The sequence below is a fragment of the Cyprinus carpio genome, chromosome B4, assembly GCF_018340385.1.
Source record: "Cyprinus carpio isolate SPL01 chromosome B4, ASM1834038v1, whole genome shotgun sequence".
Taxonomy (NCBI): Eukaryota; Metazoa; Chordata; class Actinopteri; order Cypriniformes; family Cyprinidae; genus Cyprinus; species Cyprinus carpio.
Genome location: NC_056600.1, coordinates 19,652,031 through 19,665,426, shown reverse-complemented (window position 1 = coordinate 19,665,426; position 13,396 = coordinate 19,652,031). Strand labels below are relative to the sequence as shown.

Genomic DNA, 13,396 nt, shown 5'->3' with positions numbered 1-13,396 from the left:
CATAGAATTACTAAAAGTATCTTTATTAAACAAGGAAACACAAACAAATAATGCCTATTTCACTTTGAAGAGTTCACAAAATCTCTGTAAGCCCTGTTAAATAAAGAAATAAAAGCCTATTTAAATTTTAAATAGTAACTTAACCCATGTATTATCACTAAAATTTAACACAGCCAAATACTTCCTGCTCCCGCTGATATAAACAACAGTAATAATTTGACTTGATTTCCTATGCATACTGCTATTAACAATTCGCTAATAACACGATCTGAATTCTATGATACTGCTGCTACACTCCATGAAAGTACTATAATTGCTGTAAGCCCAACTGAATACACAAATAAATTCCAGTTTAAGAGTGTCCTACTATTAGCTACATTGTACATGCGCTACTGATTGGAAATGATTTATTATTAGCAGTAATTTTATATTTTAAACAAATTCATGATCAATTATCTTTTAACTATCACTAAACATGACTTTCATAATAAACTCTTCACTATCGCTGAGCCAAGTTAACATGTGAAATATGTGGCACGAGTACACGTATGAGCGGGTATACAGGTCCTTCTCAAAAAATTAGCATATTGTGATAAAAGTTCATTATTTTCCATAATGTAATGATAAAATTAAACTTTCATATATTTTAGATTCATTGCACACCAACTGAAATATTTCAGGTCTTTTATTGTTTTAATACTGATGATTTTGGCATACAGCTCATGAAAACCCAAAATTCCTATCTCAAAAAATTAGCATATCATGAAAAGGTTCTCTAAACGAGCTATTAACCTAATCATCTGAATCAACTAATTAACTCTAAACACCTGCAAAAGATTCCTGAGGCTTTTAAAAACTCCCAGCCTGGTTCATTACTCAAAACCGCAATCATGGGTAAGACTGCCGACCTGACTGCTGTCCAGAAGGCCATCATTGACACCCTCAAGCGAGAGGGTAAGACACAGAAAGAAATTTCTGAACGAATAGGCTGTTCCCAGAGTGCTGTATCAAGGCACCTCAGTGGGAAGTCTGTGGGAAGGAAAAAGTGTGGCAAAAAAAACGCTGCACAACGAGAAGAGGTGACCGGACCCTGAGGAAGATTGTGGAGAAGGACCGATTCCAGACCTTGGGGGACCTGCGGAAGCAGTGGACTGAGTCTGGAGTAGAAACATCCAGAGCCACCGTGCACAGGCGTGTGCTTTTGAACCAGAAACAGCGGCAGAAGCGCCTGACCTGGGCTACAGAGAAGCAGCACTGGACTGTTGCTCAGTGGTCCAAAGTACTTTTTTCGGATGAAAGCAAATTTTGCATGTCATTCGGAAATCAAGGTGCCAGAGTCTGGAGGAACACTGGGGAGAAGGAAATGCCAAAATGCCTGAAGTCCAGTGTCAAGTACCCACAGTCAGTGATGGTCTGGGTGCCATGTCAGCTGCTGGTGTTGGTCCACTGTGTTTTATCAAGGGCAGGGTCAATGCAGCTAGCTATCAGGAGATTTTGGAGCACTTCATGCTTCCATCTGCTGAAAAGCTTTATGGAGATGAAGATTTCGTTTTTCAGCATGACCTGGCACCTGCTCACAGTGCCAAAACCACTGGTAAATGGTTTACTGACCATGGTATTACTGTGCTCAATTGGCCTATCAACTCTCCTGACCTGAACCCCATAGAGAATCTGTGGGATATTGTGAAGAGAAAGTTGAGAGACGCAAGACCCAACACTCTGGATGAGCTTAAGGCCGCTATCGAAGCATCCTGGGCCTCCATAACACCTCAGCAGTGCCACAGGCTGATTGCCTCCATGCCACGCCACATTGAAGTAGTCATTTCTGCAAAAGGATTCCCGACCAAGTATTGAGTGCATAACTGAACATAATTATTTGAAGGTTGACTTTTGTATGTAAAACACTTTTCTTTTATTGGTCGGATGAAATATGCTAATTTTTTGAGAATTTTGGGTTTTCATGAGCTGTATGCCAAAATCATCAGTATTAAAACAATAAAAGACCTGAAATATTTCAGTTGGTGTGCAATGAATCTAAAATATATGAAAGTTTAATTTTGATCATTACATTATGGAAAATAATGAACTTTTATCACAATATGCTAATTTTTTGAGAAGGACCTGTATTATTTTGTTGCTCATTAAGTTGTTATGGTTAAATAGGTAGGGCTGTTGTTGACAATATGAGGTTTATGAAAGACAGTTATACGGGTCCACCTTGATTTAACTGTGAACAACTGTGAAATGCCAATTGTAAACCGACCCCATTAGTGAGGTTTGCATCTGAAAGCGATCCGTTCATGGTTGATGTAGAAATGAATGCCCACAGAAGATATTAAAAGCACTGGAGATTTCAGGCAAATAAGGTAATTCCCATTCACTTTACTGTTCTAAAATCTGCGACACTTGACGTTGTATTCTCACATACATAAACTACAAAAACCACTTGCTGCTGCTGCTACTGCTGTTATATGAACAAGTCATGCTCAGTAATTAGTCCTCTCGCGAATAACCTGTGGGTAGCCTTACAACTTGTATGTTTTCTTGTTTAAAAATGTAAATCTGACAAACGCATTAATGCACTGAAATGAAGTGAGTGAAGATCATTTACTTATCTAACTGTTGAGTTTTAGAGAAGCTCTGAAAGCGTGTTGCAAAAAACACATCTCGCCTGTTCTGGCTTCTCTTCATTGGCTTCCAGTTGAATACTGTGTTAAATTTAAGGTTTTATTGTATGTGTATAAGGGGCTGAATGGCCAGGCTCCACAGTACATTTCTGATCTTATTGTCCACCGGAAATGTTCTAGGCCCTTAAGGTCCTCAAACAGTTTGTTGCTGACTGTCCCAAGGGCACGTCTGAAGTTAAAAGGAGATTGTGCTTTCTCTGTTGCGGCTCCACGACTGTGGAACGATCTGCCAGTACACATTAGGCTTTCATCTAATGTTGAGTGTTTTAAATCTTCACTGAAAACATATCTTTTCTCTCTGGCTTTTGGATCAATGTAATTTTATTAATCAGGGTGTTCTCTTTACTAACTCTATTTGTTTTATTCTTTATTATATATATAAAACTCTGTTGAAAATCATTTTTGATGGAATATAGCATGTCACACCACTGTACACTGCATCCTTTCAAAAGTACTTGTCAACTACCCACCTGCTGCTGGAGGACATGCTGGATCCAGATGCGCACCTGTGCCGAGGCTCCAACTGCCTGCAAGAATCCAATTCTTTCTCCGGCTCCAGATCAAATCCATTTGACAGCCCTGATAGACACAAGGAAATGAGAAAGAGAGAAATCATTCCCATTTAATCTAATGAAACTAGTGTTGAAACTAATAAAGAAACTCACAAAGCTAAAGTAGTTCAAGCAAGCGCAGTAGTGGTTACTACTGTGCTTACTTGGAACTACTTAGCTTTGTGAGACTTTAATAGCAGATAGGTTGTTTACATCAGCGGTTCTCAATTCCAGTCCTCGCGACCCCCTGATCTGCACATTTGTTATGTCTCTCTTTGTTAACACACCTGATTCAGATAATCAGCTCATTAGAAGTGAGCTCCATGCATGAACTGTGTTTCCACTGACATGGTCCCTACACAGTGTTCATTGCTCCCTACTCCCCGAGCAGGGGAAAACTGTTGAAGTTTACTTTACTGCGGAACATTCCTTCACAGATTTGCACTGTGCAACATCTTCACACATGGACAAGTGTGACATCATATACCTCGGTAAATAAATACAATTTAAATTCACATCTCACACACTTCAATGCACTTTGATAGGAACATATACGTTCGCTTCGAACTGGAATCATGGTGGAATATTCTGTGATGTCCACTTCGCAAGGCACTTACGTTCGAATAGAACAAACGTCTGAAGTGGTAAGAGAGACATACAAAATGTGCAGAGCAGGGGGTTGCGAGGACTGGAATTGAGAACCGCTGGTTTACATGACAAATCACACAGCACATGTCTATTACTGACACGCAAGACTAATTTTTGACCAAGGAAATCACCCAATATTACACTTTCCCATGAAGCAATCCTAGTGACCTGATTCTAAAAAGCCTTAAATGCACTCTGACCTGTCAAAAAACGTGCATTTATTATTAATGTGAATTTGTATCAATCATACTGTATCTATCTTGCCCTTTTTGTTTGTGTTCCTGCAGTTTCTACCTGTGTCCAGGCGTTTGATGGGCGGTTTGTCCTTAACACTGTCTCTACTGGTACTCCGTGGTCTCTTCCTAGAGTGAAGCAATGTCTCTAGGCGTGGTATGACGACTGACAAGAATGTCTTTGTGCCTAGCCGAGAACTGCCCTTTGGAGTTTCACCACCTCTCATGCGCTTATGAGGGCTTGTGCTTTTTGATTTGCGGAAAAGCACAGACGTCCGTCTGTTTATTGGGCTTGATGGCTCGGCCAGAGTTGATGTAGCTAATACACTGACATCGCTGTCCTCTAACAGCAGATGGGAGTGTCTTTTAAGTGGCTGGGAAATGCCATCCTGGTGGTGCCTGTTTTTATAAGGACTGGGTTCAATGGGTTTCAGTTTGGGTGGCTCAGAGTGACATCCCACATTAATGAAGGGTGGCACAGAAACAGATGGCTCAAGCTTAGGTGGGACCGATTTATCATCTGCCATGAAACAAGGAAATACGTCAAATATTGTATGAAAAACAGTGTTTAGTGACGACAAACTAGATTTTTTACATTTTCTCAGAAAGAACAAACTAAAATTTTTACATTTTCTCAGAAAAATCTAATCAATATTGTAGGTGGTTGGCAGGATAATGCTATCAAGTTGCTAGTGTGTGTTTACAGTGCAGTGTCATGAAGTTGCTAAGAGAGGGTTTTTCAATCCTGCTCCAGGAGGGCCACTATCATGCAAAGTTTAGTTTTAACCCTGATCACACTCATCTGCCTATAATTTACTAGTAATTCTGAAGACCATGTTAGCTTTTTCAGGTGTGTTTGATTAGGGTTGAAACAGGACAGTAGCACACCAGGAAGAGGATTGAAGAACCATGTGCTAGTAGAGTGCTCTTGATGGTTACTAGTGTTTTACTATGTGGTTGCTACATCAATACAGCAAGGTTCCAAAGATGTTCCAAAGAGTGTTCCATATGGCTGCACAATAGGGGTGTGACGAGACACTTATCCCATGAGATGAGATGAGACACGAGACTGGGTTCACAAAGAAAGAGACGAGACAAGATTTTTAGACTTTTTTTTAAGAAATCCTCAATGATGATATAGGGAAAAAGTCATTTATTCAATTGAAAAACACAAAATGCAAAGAATTTAGGTGCATTTTGAAATCAACTTATACTTTATAAAATTAAACTTCTATTTTAATTAATTATATGCAGCAATAAACAACATGTAAACTAGAGCTGCACGATTCTGGATAAATTTAGAATCATGTTTTTTATATATATAAATTGAAGATCACGATTCTAAAAAAAAAAAATATTAGAAAACTAAACAAAATAACAATTTACTAGTGGTTCTGACAAAATGTTCATTGCTTGAGTCTTTTTAAAAAATATATTTATTTAAAAAAATATATAATAAATGAAGGAGTCAGTGTCTCAATTCATTAAGACCTGTTTCTCAATTAGAATCTTTTGAATGAAAGGTTCAATGACAAATACTTTTTTTGAACGGGCAGTTAACAGAACACAATTTAAGATATTTTGGATGAAAACCGTGAGGCTTGTGACTGTCCCATAAACTGCCAAGTAAATTACACTGTCAAGGTCCAGAAAAGTATGAAAAGCATCGTCAGAATAGTCCATCTGCCATCAGTGGTTCAACCGTAACGTTATGAAGCGACGAGAATACTCTTTGTATGCGAATAAAACAAAAATAACAACTTTATTCAAGAATTCGTCTCCTCTGTGTTTTGTCTCTCCACATCACTGTAGCGTCATTTTTGTTTTTTACATGTATTTACGCTTTGATTTGAACGAAAACAGCGCATCCTTGTGGCACGGCTGACACAGAAGAGCGTACGCTGCCTGCATTCAGCTCATATTCTCCAAAATGGCGCTATGGTGATGTGGAGAGACACAGAGGAAACAAATTGTTGAATGAAGTTGTTATTTTTGTTTTATTCACATACAAATCGTTTTCTCGTCACTTCATAATGTTATGGTTGAACCACTGATGGCAGATGGACTATTCTGACGATGCTTTTCCGAAGACGAACAAAGCTTTTACAGGTTTGGAACAAGATGGGGGTAACTGATTAATGACAAAATTTTCATTATAGGGTGGAGTATCCTTTTAAGGCGTTACAAGTCTATTGTATGTCAATATTTTATTTTTCACCTCTTTAGACCACTTCAGGTTATAGCTTGATTTCCTTGACTGATCTTTCTCAGAAACACCATGCAATAAAACAATGAACCTAAAAACCTGGACTAGAGACAACGAAGCCAAGGGACAGAATACCATTTGAATAAACATCTATCCTCTCATCCACCCTGAGCTACCCTCTTCCACTAGACTCAGATTGTTAAAAAGTTTGCTGTAATTTTCTTTTTCATTATATGTCTCAGTGCAAATCACTTACCTAAAATAATAGTAGGGCTGCCCTCGACTACGGATTTTTCTGGTCGACTAGTAGTCGTTCATTTTAAGCATTAGTCGACTAATCTCACATTTATTAATAAACCATTTTAATCATTATAATGAGCCTTTAATTGCCTACAAAGCCTAATAAGTGCTCAAGCGCACGCATAAAGCTTGCCACAGCACACCGCAGAAGCTTTGATTATAAATGTGTCGGGAAAACAGTAAGGAGGCTGCATTAACATTTTAATAATTCACTGGTAAACAAGTGATTTCTTGTCATCTCCACAGTAGTGGATGCGCCTGTATGCATGTTTCACATGGATTATTACATAATCTGAGAATATTTGTTTTCCATTTGAATTGGTTCACTTTAAAGTAGACATTTCACTCTCTATAGATATATTTTTGATGTCTGTAAGGCAAAGATATACACAGAGTTTTGTGCTCAAGTTTACTGACAGAGACATCAGAAAGAGCATCATGTTTGCTTTCATTATTTTACAAAAGCACATTTTGTTGCTATTGTGAGTGCACACAAATAAAAGTAGGGCTTTACAGATTCGAAAGATGTATTACTTTTATCTGTATGACCAAAAATCATGGAATATTTTAAGAGCAAGTGAGAGCACCGGCGCCTACATCTGCCGTGCAGCGAGCTCTACTTTAGAGGCTTTCACTCTCCGCATAGACACTTTTTTATATGTTTACATCAGATTGAGCGTCCATGTAACGCTTCTGCTACTAACATTTTTCAGATGATAAGCTATATTTATGGTTGACGAATGATGAGTGTTTGGATGTCCTGCCGGATGTACTGTATTACCATAGACCAGCCGTTAACGATCTGCGTGACTTCGCCAAAGTGGATTCTGCGATTAAGCAACTAATAAAATTTTGGTCGACCGAGCCTCTTCTACCCGACTAACGATTAGTCGACTATTAGGGGGCAGCCCTAAATAATAGTGATGCTAACCTTAGCCAATACCAAAGACACAAACTGTGATTTTAATCAAGTAGTTTGCTTGTTTATATTAAGTGTATTTTGGGGCATTTATGCGTTTATTGGTCAGGACAGCTTAGCAGAGGCAGGAAGCGACAGGAGAGGGATAGGATCAGTATGAACATGAGATGGGACTTGAACTTGAGTAGCCTGTTATGTCAAAGTCATACCTATAAGGATTTGACAGATGTTGAGGTGGTTAATATTTGAAAAAACATTTATACCAAAATTTTTCAAACAAACCTTTTTGAAGGATATGGCCGGCTTCTTCTTCTGCAGCATTCTCCATTTCAACAGCAGGAAAAGCCTTATTCAAACTCAGATCCATTCTCACATCACTAATGATTTTCTTAAGCAGCTTTAGTCGTCTGCTCCGTGATGGGCTGGATTTCATTGCTGTAGTCAGATCCAACTTTTCCAGTAGCTCCCTCAGCTGCTCTTCCAATGACATGTGCTCTCGATTGGCTGGAACCAATAAGCGGTCCACTGAAAGAGTAAAAAGGCAACCATTTTTAATTTATTTGTTAAAATGTAGGGATAGGAAATGCAAAAGAATGTGATCATTCTGGTCTGACATAACTCTTTTTACAGATTTACTGATTCTATTAGTGATTCTTAGTTTCAAGTAAGCACTAAACTGAGAAGTAAGTCGCATGGTGACATTTTATCAAGAAACGTCATTGGTTAGACAAAAAGACATGCTTGAATAAGTACATTTGTTTAGCTATATTTTGAAGAACACATGAAAGAAAAACAGTGGGTATGCATGTGTGATTTTCATTTTGTTTTACATGTACACATATCCAATGATCTCATACTATCACCGGGGGTGCAACGAGTGTAGTTTGCTTTATGTCCATAAGGAATTATCTTTTACAAATCAATTTCGATTTCAATTAAGGTGAGCTTTATTGGCATGACAAAAACTGTACATTTGTATTGCCAAAGCAGTTGGGCTGCTTACAAATAGTGCACATCTGTATTAACAGAAAGAATAAGAATAATAGTAATAATAAAAATATATAAAAAGTATTAAGCATGTAGTGCAAAATTAATTAATGTAAGTGTATAAGTTAGAAATAAAATAAAATAAGATATAGTATTAGATTTACAGAGGCAAAATGTAAAGTCTAAGTAATATAATAGAGTAATATGGCATAACAGAATCTACATGTGCTGGAAACATCAGATCAGGGCAGGCTGAGTGTTTTCTCTTCTATGGTGACAGACAGACACATATTGAGCAGCAAACACACAGCAGTTCTTGTGTTCTTCTAACAGATACGGCAGTTTCTCCTGGTTCGAAAGAGGTTTAAATTTACAAATCATACCAGGAAAAACACCATTGAGACTACAGATTTTGTGTATTTACCATCTTCCCAGGAGAAAGGCGCAGATTGCTCGATCTTAGGTGGTTCAAGCAGGTGCATGCCAGTTTCAAAATCAAAGCCGATTCTCTGAACATCTCGGCGAGTTTTCCTTAGCACAGCTCCACCCTGGTCTCTTAATCTAACAGCTGCCCTGTAGAAGAATGTATCCTTGCCATTGTACTTCATGCAGTTTTCAGTAATGAGATTGAAGTCAGCTTCAAATTCATCCAGATTCTTGTAGCCTTGTGCATCAATGCGTTTCCTCATTGTGGAAAAATCCATAGGGTGCAAGATGTGGTCCATATAGTCAGGCACCTGTGAGGAACACACAAAAAAAAAGGAAATTCTGATCAGTGACACAGACTCTTAAGCCTCTTAAAAAAAAATAATAATAATAATAATAATAATTAAAACATGTTGTTGTATTTTGAAAAACCTTTGAAGTCCTATATCAATAATGACAATGTGACAAAAACAATAAGATTTTTTTTTATGTATTTCCAAATTCCTGAAATCGTTCTAATATGCTTGATTTATTATAAGTGTTGGAAACAGTTATGCTGGTTTTTATTTGTATTTTTTGAACATGATAATTTTTCAGGATTCTTCGATGAATAAGAGTAAAGTTCAAAAGAAAAATAGAAAAAGTTCTTTAAAGGGCTCATATGATGCAATTTCAATTTGCCAAATTTGGCATTTTTTAAAGTCAAAGTTCAGGAAAATGAAGACAAACCTCTTTAATGCTAACAGGCTCTGCAAAAATGTGTGCTTGGTCTTTCTCCTGTAACTCATCCAGCAAAGTCCTCAGAAGGACTGTGAAAGGAGTGAGTTGGACCTCCATTAATGTCTGCTGAAGCATGATCTGCAACACAACCACAAGAGTCATCAAGAACACAAATATGCAAACAATTAACATTAGCAAATTTTACTGTTACAAAAACTTGTCTTGATTTAAAGCAGCACATTGTTTTCATACCTCTTCTTTCTTGAGTTTCTCTCTCTTCCTTATCAGCTCTAGCAGGAGTCTTGCTCGCTCAAGGTCATGTCTCAACCGTTGCCACTCCTTCAGCTGCTCCTTCAATGCTTCAGTTTCCTCTTCTGTCTGTTTCTGTCATTACAATGTTTTCAAATTCAAGCAAACTATGTTATTAAAATGTAAAAGCATGCACGGTCATGTGTAAGTGTTGCTTGAAGAAATATTTCACCTAAAAATGAATATTTGCTATAGATGACTTGGTGTCTTTATTGGAACAGATTTTGAGAAATTGAGCATTACGACACTTGCTCATCAGTGAACCCTCTGATTATCAAGATTTATGTTGACACAGTTTACACAGTTCTTGTCGTATTTTTTTTTACCATTTTCTAAACTATAGTGAATAAACTGTGATAAGGTGAGAAATGTTGAAGGTGTCTGAATAAATTTTGGTTTGACTGTACTTACCGGCTGTGTGTTTTTCTTGGAATGCAAGCTAGTTTGGAGGCGTCTGTTGAGTGGCACTCCATTCCTTGAAAGTCTTTTAAGCATCCAATAATTCAATACAAGTTCGCCAAATGCCTTCTTCTTCTGTAAAGAAACTTGATTGAAGATTGTGTTTAACCTGTAGGAGAATATGACAGTATACAATAAAATGAAAAAAGTCTTGATATTTGCCTTGAAATGGCTTAAAAGAGTCCAATATCTCACCAGCTTTTGTAAAATCAAATATTCGTACAAACCTTTCAGGTGAAAAACTGGGTACAGATGCATTTGGAACTGGGCCTACAAATTCCACCTCATTGTTTTTAAGTCTCTTCTGTTTTTTTAATCTTGTCCTACTGCTCTTTTTGTCCACTGACTGACAAAGTATGTCATTTGTCTTAGTTTCATTATAAATTGTAAGTGGTCTTTTAATGGAGCCATTTGGGGTGTGGGCCCCACAGTAGGCTGTCTTTTTCACCGAGAAAGTGGGTACACCTGAGTCAGTCAACTCTTTAATAGGCTCCATCTTCATAAAGAGACCAGCCTTCTGTGCACAGCTAACATGAAACGCAGTGTAGCAGTTCGCTTTGTGGCACTGGATACAAGCCCCAACACCTTTTTCTTTACAGAGGTAGCAGGTAAGCTTCCATCGAGCTGGCGGAATATTTGAAACACCATCAATAGGCTCAATGAAGACCATGTTGGAAAACCCAACCTCGGGAACCCATAAAGCACAAACAACATGACCCCACTGGTCATCTTCTGTCTTTTTGACCGCTCCTCCCTTGTTAGGGCAGAGGACGCAGTTAGCGGGTTGTGTTGGGGACTGCAGACAATGTCGGCAAAGCCACTGTCCCTCTGGAATATATGGAACACCATAACATTCCTGATGAACGGCTAGATTACACATATCACAGAACAGGATGGCATTGCTGTCCATGCAATCTCCATCCATGCATATGCAGCAAACAGCATCTTCATCGATTAGGAACTGTAGATTCTGTTGGCCCTGACTCTCTAAAAACGATTCTTTTTCAAAACGGTCAAGAAGGAACTCAAAGGCATTAGGGGAAACCGGGTTAAGACCTTCATTCTTTCTTTTCTTATTGACCAGCTCAAGCCAGGCATAGTCCTCTTCGTCCATATCATATTCCACCTCCTCATTCAGCTCTTCAGAAGTTTTCTCCTCATACTTGTAGTATGTAGCAGGTCTGCGTGGGATTGCTGGGAGATTGTAATCCACTGTGCGGAATTTGGGCTCGGGAAGAGTGCTGCCTTGCACTAAAGAATTTTGTGCAGTGACAGCAGTGCTCTTTTTATGTTGGTTGTTTCTGAGGCGTGCAGAACGTACCAGGACCTGCTGGTGTTTTTCAGCATTCTCCTTATTGCTGGTACACTCCATAATTTCCTGTGCAATGGAATCCTCATCCGTGATGATGTAGAGCTTGTCAAAGATGCTGAACCGGTGCAACCGGCCATTAACTTCTAGTTCGACCATCATCTGGGCCTGGGTGTAAGTCAGCGTCTCACGGTTTGAGAAAAGTTTGATAGGGGAAGGTAGCCGCTGAGGGGAGAATACTTTGTGAGGTGCAGATTTTCTTTTCATTGGGGATCCTTACAAAGCTGAAAAGAGAACATTGGAGGAAGTTATTCAAAAGTACTGTTATCATGGTACATCATCCTGGTCCTGGAGAACCCCCAACACTGCACGTTTTTGGTGTCTCTCTAATCTGACACACACATTTGAGGTCTTGGAGTCTTCACTTATGAGCTGTTGAGTTGGATCAGGTGTTTATGAATAGTGTGACGTCTAAAATGTGCAGTGTTGGGGGTTCTCCAGGACCAGGATTGGGAACCACTGCCCTAAAATACAGTCAATGTAGGCAGTTCGCGATGTTTTGAGACACTATGAAGGTGCACATTCAAATCTTATCTCTTTATATTCACAGGCATTATAAAACATGTGCAAATCGCCCCTGCAAATCGCAAAACAATGACGGTTATCTTATGATCGATCATTTTACCTCTGATCTGCTGAATAAAGAAAGGACCAGCTTTCTGGCGAGGTGGCCTGCAGTTATTTCGTACACAACGTTCTCATCCAAGGAGCACCAATTTAAATCTGCATGGATAAATCTGGAATGCTGCAAACGCTTAACCACAGCGGCCGCCAGGACTATAATTATGAACTAATAATCACTACGAGTACGAGAACTCTTGGTTTGATTGCCATTCAAAGACAGCGTCGTTTCCTTTCCGGCAAGGAGCGGTGATACTATTATTCGCATGCAACCAACAACAATGCGGATGGTTCACTACGAATAGACGTCCCACCCGCAAAGCATAGCGTCATGACGTACCCAGCTCGCTCATAGGTCACACAGGAAGCTAGACAACCCCCAATGCTTCGCACTCCTGTTCAGTTGGTGGCGGTACACCATAAATTGGCTTGTCAACCGCCATTAAATCGTACAAGAAGAAGAAGTAGACAACCCTCCAGATTCCTCGGCATAATCAGGGATGTCCAATATTTCATTTTTTATTTTTACTTGTAACCCAGACAATGACTCTTTACATTAACAAATATGAGTTTCACTGAATCGGAATTTTAGAAAGAGAAATAAAATGCTGTCAAGCAGACGATACAACAATATTTGTTAGAGATTCATTATAAATAAAAAATTTGATTGATTGATTGTTTGAATGAGTTTTCATTGGTTTCAGGGTTTAAACAAATGTAACCAAATGTGAGTTGTTCCCTTTTAAAAATTGTGAACTTCTTGATATCAATGATCCCTGTGAAGAATGTTGTTACCTATTTAGAAATCAAAATATGTAAAGATGAAATGGAAAGGGGACCGCTTAATTTTCAACCTGTGGTTCAAAAAGGTAAAAATAGATTTAATTTATGCTCAATGAGAGACCTGTCAATGAACGGTAGAATTATTTTACAAAAACTGAATGTCTATTTTATCTGCTCC

At 38.6% G+C, this 13,396-nt stretch overlaps 1 protein-coding gene across 2 annotated transcripts in view; it reads right to left on the bottom strand.

Moving 5' to 3' along the window:
- LOC109100616 (bromodomain-containing protein 1-like) overlaps positions 1-12,803 on the bottom strand; it is a 38,502-nt gene extending 25,699 nt beyond the window's left edge. The window contains exons 1-9 of one of the 2 annotated variants that reach the window (XM_042722343.1): positions 12,440-12,803; positions 10,673-12,038; positions 10,398-10,554; positions 9,930-10,061; positions 9,687-9,815; positions 8,956-9,268; positions 7,827-8,069; positions 4,181-4,639; positions 3,158-3,266 (exon numbers count right to left, since the gene is read on the bottom strand). In XM_042722343.1, coding sequence (XP_042578277.1) covers positions 3,158-3,266; positions 4,181-4,639; positions 7,827-8,069; positions 8,956-9,268; positions 9,687-9,815; positions 9,930-10,061; positions 10,398-10,554; positions 10,673-12,021 — 2,891 coding nt within the window. In that variant the 5' untranslated portion in view covers positions 12,022-12,038; positions 12,440-12,803. The remainder of the gene's footprint in view (positions 1-3,157; positions 3,267-4,180; positions 4,640-7,826; positions 8,070-8,955; positions 9,269-9,686; positions 9,816-9,929; positions 10,062-10,397; positions 10,555-10,672; positions 12,039-12,439) is intronic. The other variant, XM_042722344.1, reaches the window with a different exon arrangement.
- Between the last annotated feature and the right edge of the window lie 593 nt (positions 12,804-13,396).